The 7,157-nt window shown below is 34.8% G+C and overlaps 1 protein-coding gene across 1 annotated transcript; it reads right to left on the bottom strand.

Annotated features, from left to right (window-relative positions):
- Positions 1–2,074: 2,074 nt before the first annotated feature.
- LOC107695291 (tumor necrosis factor receptor superfamily member 14-like) lies at positions 2,075–6,936 on the bottom strand. Its single transcript, XM_016495141.1, has 6 exons — positions 6,739–6,936; positions 6,156–6,357; positions 4,366–4,491; positions 4,106–4,258; positions 2,717–2,798; positions 2,075–2,547 (listed from the first exon to the last, which is right to left on the bottom strand). The coding sequence occupies exons 2-6, from the start codon at positions 6,289–6,291 to the stop codon at positions 2,307–2,309; spliced, it is 738 nt and encodes a 245-aa protein (XP_016350627.1). The 5' UTR covers positions 6,292–6,357; positions 6,739–6,936; the 3' UTR covers positions 2,075–2,306.
- Between the last annotated feature and the right edge of the window lie 221 nt (positions 6,937–7,157).

Here is a 7,157-nt window from a genome sequence, read left to right as displayed (position 1 = left end):
TGCTTTATAAAGGATGAATTGACTATTTACTACTGCTTAACTAATGACTCATAGTGTGCAGTTATTATAAAGTGTTACCAGTTTTTTTAATGTTTAAGTTTTGAATATTAACTGACAATAATACATGCTATATAATTATTGTTCATGTTAATTAATATAGTTAATGTTAATAACTGAAACCTTATTGTAAAGTGTTACTAAAGTTTTATATATTGTTCTGTGTATGTGTGTTTCACATTCTTAATGGTTTGGATTAACTCTTTAATTGCCGTATCCCTTAAAACCCGACTGCCGGAAGGTTACTGTAAATGCATGTGCCCGCTGTGCACCGTTCTCCTGATGCCTCCGGGATGGCGTTTGCACTGACGGCTTGGGCCCGCCATCGCTGCTTGCAGCTATATTCTTTTGTTTTGCTTTTGCCTTTAAGTTAAACCATTCATTCTTCATTGTATCGTTTGCAGGGATGAGAAGCTATTTTATCGCACTGCATGATATGCACTGCATTTCTCTCTTAGGTTTTGTAGAATTTGGTTTACAGTGTTTACCCGATTAGCTTGAATACAGTGTCGCTCGCTGCTGCTTCAGTCATCATATGGTTGATTATCCAAATAAAAGTGTGTGTTCAACAAGCTGACAGAAGTCGATCCATTTCTTTGTTGGAAACTTTTAAATGACAAAGTATAATTGATGTCATTATAAATATTCATTTTTCCATGGCCACGGAGGAGAATCAGAGATTGTGGGTCACATTCAGCGAACAGTCACGAACTCACTGTACTTTTTATATTTATTTCAACAAATGACAAGCAAAATCAAATCCCTAGGAGCTTGGGGAAAGTTTTGTAGCATTTTCAAATGCTGGTTTAATGTGCTAAGACAGTGGTGCTAAAAGACATGCAGATGAGCAAGAATATTAATGCGACATGTTTAAATGTAAAGCGTTTTCCTCTCTTTAGAAAACAGTAATCTAGAAAGAGCTTCTGGACTAAGAGCGATTTCTAAAGTTCATATTTTGGGCTCATCTGTTTTTCCACACATATTATGCTGTATTAGTAAGATGTGTGTACAGAATGTGGTCTTTAAATATCACTGTCATTAAGCGCATTAAGCACGTTCTTTATATGAGAGGAAAATGCTTAACGTAAATAAACGCGTTGCGTTCACATTTTGATCTTATATGCATATCTGCACATAGTATATGCTTTACAGTTTTGTCTTTATCACTGTCTTGGTACATTAAGCCACTTTAAGCATTTTAGAAAGTCCCCTGTTCAAGTTCTGCTAATTCACAAGCCTAGTGAGAGTCATGCTGCTCGCAATGAAGGTAATGTTAACCATTAAACCAACCAAATCAAAACTTTCAAAAACACACAGCAATGTGATTATTTTATTGAGTGAGAGTAAGTGGGTTTAATCAGTGACATTAACAGATTTACTATTCGGCGTCTTCTCTGCGACCTCCTTCCCTTGGTGTTTTTACACATAGAAAAGGCAAAAAAACATACTGCATTGTCCAGTTTTCTCTCAGAACGATGATCTGAGTTACTATTGCAATTATCGATGCAGTATGAATGACATACACTGGTGACATTTTTCACAATCTCAATAGCGTAAAGCCAGCGATATCCTGCAAATATGGCGGATAAACAAAGCAGTTTCCCAGAACTCAACACGGCGTTACGGCACATTCTCATTCTTTATTAAATTAATCAAAATGGCAATAAAATCATTTTTACATTGTTACAAAAAAATCTGTTCATAAAAATGCTTTTCTTTTGAGCTTGAAAAAAGTAGCACAACCTTTTTCAACTAAGAAATGTACAATCACATCGGAATATTTAAACCTACTTTCGCGCAGCCACTGATCCAGAGCAGCTCACATCATGTAAGCGGTTTGAAACAGCTTCACAAACGGTCTACACAGTAGCAAGTTTATTTTTGTTATAATAAATGAAAAGAATAAAAAGTAGAACAGAAATAAAATAGAACTAGGCCTAGTAACTGAGGGTCAAGTTTTTCTTTTTATAATAAATAAAAAGAAAACAATTAGAATAGAAATAGAATAGAGAGTGTTAGAGGGTCAAATGTTGATGAAAAAGATGCGCAAGAATCACCTGCTCGGATCAAGTTGGGCAGGTCATTCCACCAGCAGGGAACAGTTAGCCTAAAAGTCTGTAAAAGTGATTTTGTGCCTTTGGGATGGCACTACAATGTGCTGTACACTTACAAACAACAGACATATAAGAAATTGTCAGTGACCACAAGCAGATCACTTTAATTGTTGGTTTATGAACATGTCAGTCTTTTTACACTGTGTTGGGGGAAACTGCTTGGGTGTACAGATTCAAATCTTGGGGAGGAGTAACTTGACTTGCTCCAATGTAATGCTTATCTTTTCTCTTTATAACAATTGCAATTATGACAAGCACCACAAACACTCCGCACATAGATGGAATCACAATCTGTAAATAAGGTGTTCCTTTACTGCATTCAACATCAGATGCCTCAGTTCCTGCTTTGACTGTTGTTTTTCCAAGAGATTCACAGCTGTTAAAAAGTGGTGCACAGGTTGAACTACAAATAGGACTATATTGCTTGTGAGAAAAGAGCTAAATTTACTCACAAACTCTAGTGAAGCAAATTATAAAACAACAAATGTACAAAATGCATTTTAAGAATGTGTGGAAAGTCAATATTGTAAAATAATGAAACTTACTTTGTATGCAATTTGCAGAACGTACCATCTGAATATGAACCATCAGGACAGCCATCACACACTGTATCACTAAATTCTGTTCCTATTCAAACACAAGCATGAATACACAGTATTAGTACTTAAGTTTCAACTCCATGACCAACAAAGGCAGTGACTGGTCTCACATTAGCTAGTGAAATTATTCAATTATTCAGTATAGCATCTGACACACAAAATGAATAATCACATAACCAACTAATAATTTGCTAAACCCGTTTAATCCCCAATTTTTCCCAGACATGAAAATATCCAAATGATGTGTCATTAGTAACCCTTTGAAATAATCAATAATTATTTTTTGAATTTTTTTTGGAAAAGTGTGTGAAAAATTGTTTTATGGTCGGTCACAATTGTGACCGGTGGGATAAGGTGAGTATCGAATTACAATATTTCTGCAGTCATAAAAATTGTTATATATCTAAGCCCAGCTATTTTAAACTGTTTGATCATATTCTAGGGTTATTATTATTATGCATAAAAAAACCTTATGCAACATTGATAGGAACACTGAGATAAAAAAAAAACAATTCAACCATCAACGCATTTCAAAATTCACATTTTTATATTAGTGCTACCTGTATTACAACATCAATATTGTAATTTTTTTGTAACATTTTAATTTTTAATTTAGTGCAATATTTTGTCATTGCAACATTTTAGTGTAATTTTCACTAGCAACTGCGATTGGATTTATATTGTAAATATAAAGTTCACTGTTATCCTACCGGTCACTATTGTGACCATCAACATGTTTACTCATTCTATGACCACACTCAACAAAACTGAATATATGTGAATTCATATATTAATACTAGACACCTTAAAGATAATGTGTACCAAAAATCTTTGTCATAACTTTATGTTGACATACTTTACTAGCCTTATGTTTTGGAGCTTTGATGCAGCCATCATATTCTCAAGGTGCAAACAGGAAATAAACTGCTTTGGTCATATGACAATTTGCACTAATCATGTGAAACTGCACATATTTCATATTTGAGACCCTTTATTTTTTCCATATTTGCAGGAAGTGCACTAAAACATCAGTCAGTGAGGTTTTTAGAGCTTTATAAATGAAAACCTTTTTTACAGTCACTATTGTGACCGGTGGGATTAAATGGGTTAAGTAGATTTTTGGGTGGTTTTGTCAGGTCCTGTCAGTCACAAGCAAACACTGTCTGTCATGAGGATCTGTGGTAACCACATCTACAGCTTTGGAACAATATGCAAACTGAGATATGTACAGTTATTTAATATAAACATAAGCAGAGTTATTGATCTCAGATATCAGCTGAGCCTGTCAGTTTTTGTGGTTGTATAATAAAGCTGTTTGAATGATGACAGACTGACCGGTTTGGTTGATGTATTGTCCAGGTGAGCAGGTTGAATGTTTCATGGCCTTTTTACAGTTGGAGAGCAAGTCTATACAGTAATAACCTGGCAGAGGTTCACACACTGTATCTGATATTAACGTACATGCCCGCTTTTCTCTCAGCCCATTACCTTTGACAAGAAAGGAAACAAATGAGTCAATTGTAGGTCAACACAAAAAGTGTTACAATATATTTGAAATCAAGGGGTGACATGATACAAAATAAATTGTTACTCACTTGAATCACAGACAAAACATGCCAGACATTTTGTGAATCCATTAGGAACATCAGTGTAGGTCATCGCAGGACATGAATCACATGTTGTGCTTGTGTACGCATCACAATGGTTCTTAACTCTTTTTCCTAGACAATATTAATAATTACCAACACATTATTATAGATGTCTTTTGAAAATAACAATAAATACATATATTTGTGTAATTATATAAGCTGCATTTATTGTATGTCTATATTTATGTCAATTGTGTGAAATATAAACATTTTTAAGTATCCTGAAACATGGTTGGGAAACACTTAATACTACATCTGTCAAATATGTGACTTAAATGGGTCATATAATGAAAAATAAAATGCCACTTGACATTGCGAAATAAAACCACTATATAAATGTACAGAAATAGATTTCAACAACTTGGCCTGCCCAGTTATGCAAGGAAGAATAATTACTATTACTATCTGCCAGTGTTGGGGAGTAACTAGTTACATGTAACGGAATTACGTCATTTAATTACAAAATAAAAGTAACTGTAATCAGTTACAGTTACTGAGAAAAAACATGTAATTAAATTACAGTTACTTATGAAAATGTTAAGTATTACAAAGGGGGTTACATCTGCTTTTTTTCACACACACTCCCACATACAGATTTAATTGATTTCTTTCATAAATTGCAGTGACTGCTCTAAAATATGAAACACCAATGTTTCAGGAGTTTAGAACATGCTTATTCGATAACTCTTTTATTTCCTATATGGGTCTATGCTTAATTTTTTAAAGATTGACTGTTTTTTTCAAAGGCATTGTTAGATTCCAGTGTTTACTGTCATAGCTATGTAAAGATTTGATTCCAAAAACAGTATCATAGCTAATAAAATATTTCTTGTTATGATTTTAAATATGTATTTAATCTCAGAATGATCTCAAAGTAAGTCTGAATGGTCTGCAACATACTTTGGTTAAAATTCCTCAGTGGTCGTGTAAAACAACACCCTTTTTACCTTGATTTGTTCACAGCGACTCATTTTGTGGCATGTCCCTTTAAATGCTAATGAGCTCTGCTCACCCGCCCCTTACTTCTGTGGAAGAGAAAGGTGTTGAGTACTACTGTAAGGTTTACCCTGCCTGGTTTACATGTTTGAAAATGATAAACAGTTGAAAAAATTCTAAATGAGAAATTTAGAAAAGTAATCAAATGTAATCAGTTGCATTACTTTTATAAAGTAATTGAAAAGTTACACTACTTATTACATTTTAAGTAGGGTAACTTGTAATCTGTCACCTATTACATTTCCAAAGTAACCTTCCCAACACTGCTATCTGCTGTTGCTAGCCCACCAAAAATATCTAAGAAATACCTAAGTGGCTGATGTTTATTCACATCAGTCCAAACTTAAAATTCAATTCAATTCAAGTTTATTTGTATAGCGCTTTTCACGATACAAATCGTTGCAAAGCAACTTTACAGCAAATTAAGTTTCTACAATATTTAGTGGTAGCTTATCAGTGGTGACTGTCAGTTAATGTACATATGGCAGAAATGTATGGAAAAATCAATTAAAGACAATCAAAGACGTAATCAAACAGACGATTTACACTATTAACAGCTTAAACTATTAACAACTTAAAAGACTGTTTTATGAGCATATTAGTTATTCGGCTCATCAGTAATAATGATGAGACTGTTCAAAGCCTGGTACCATGAGACAAATGACTAAAAACAAAATCTCATATGACCTCTTTAAATCTGACCTCATATGTTGTGGTAATGAGTGAAGGATGGCACATACCTGGATCACACATTGGGCAACACTCTCCATTAATTTCATATTCTGCATTATTACATGTTGCCATACAAAGCACAATGTTCATGGTGAGAAGGAGAGGTAGTAATGTTGACAGATGAATGAAGGTACATATGTACATGTCAAGGAACTAAGAATCATCACTGGTCCAGAGGAGATCACGCTGCATTCTTTTTTTCTTATGAAGCTGAAAAATAAATTCATGTTAGATGGCTTTTAAAAAATAGAGAGAAACTGTGCCAGAACCTACAAACTGTTTACTGAACATGTCCTCAGCATCAGCAGTTGGGCTCTAAAACAATGTTTCATCTCTGTAACGTTACCCGCAACCATATGTCATCACTTTCATGCTTTCCACTGAAAGCTTTTTACATCGACGCGATTTCTTCCCAAAAAGCGAAATGATTGATTCCCTAGAATTAGACCAATAATTTCCTTCACCGTTTTATTTATTTGTACTTTATCAAACAAAGTTTAATTTATGTTCAATCATTTATGAGGCGAATGTCCAAGACATGGTAACGTCTTTGCTGTAAGAGATTTCTAGTGGAAGTCTGGAAATATTTACCTGATGTTTCCCTTGCCATTTCTCACTGTAAATTAATAGTGGTCGAGCAGTTTTGTATCTGATTTGAGCTCGCCTAACTGCACTGCATGTGTCAAAGAAATGCTGCTGAAGTTTAGCGAATCCTACTGATGTATTCGATAGATACAGTTGTATACGTTCAAATCTGCCGCGCCCGCGACTGCTTCTCTTCTTCTTCTTTGGAATTGTTGGCGTATTCCGCACCATAGGCACATACCGCCACCCATAGACATCATAAATAATAAATACCTAGACGCCTCATTGGCCGCTCGACCGCACGTCAACGTCGCCGCCATATTGGTGAAGGCAACTCTCGTATCGGGACAGAAGAAAACATATTGACTCGTCGGCAGCTTGGGCATCTACAAACCGTCGCACAATAATAAAAACAGGGCCCAGTT

The sequence above is a fragment of the Sinocyclocheilus anshuiensis genome, unplaced genomic scaffold (assembly GCF_001515605.1).
Source record: "Sinocyclocheilus anshuiensis isolate Anshui unplaced genomic scaffold, SAMN03320099.WGS_v1.1 scaffold122, whole genome shotgun sequence".
Taxonomy (NCBI): domain Eukaryota; kingdom Metazoa; phylum Chordata; class Actinopteri; order Cypriniformes; family Cyprinidae; genus Sinocyclocheilus; species Sinocyclocheilus anshuiensis.
This window is presented reverse-complemented; position numbering and strand designations above follow the sequence as displayed.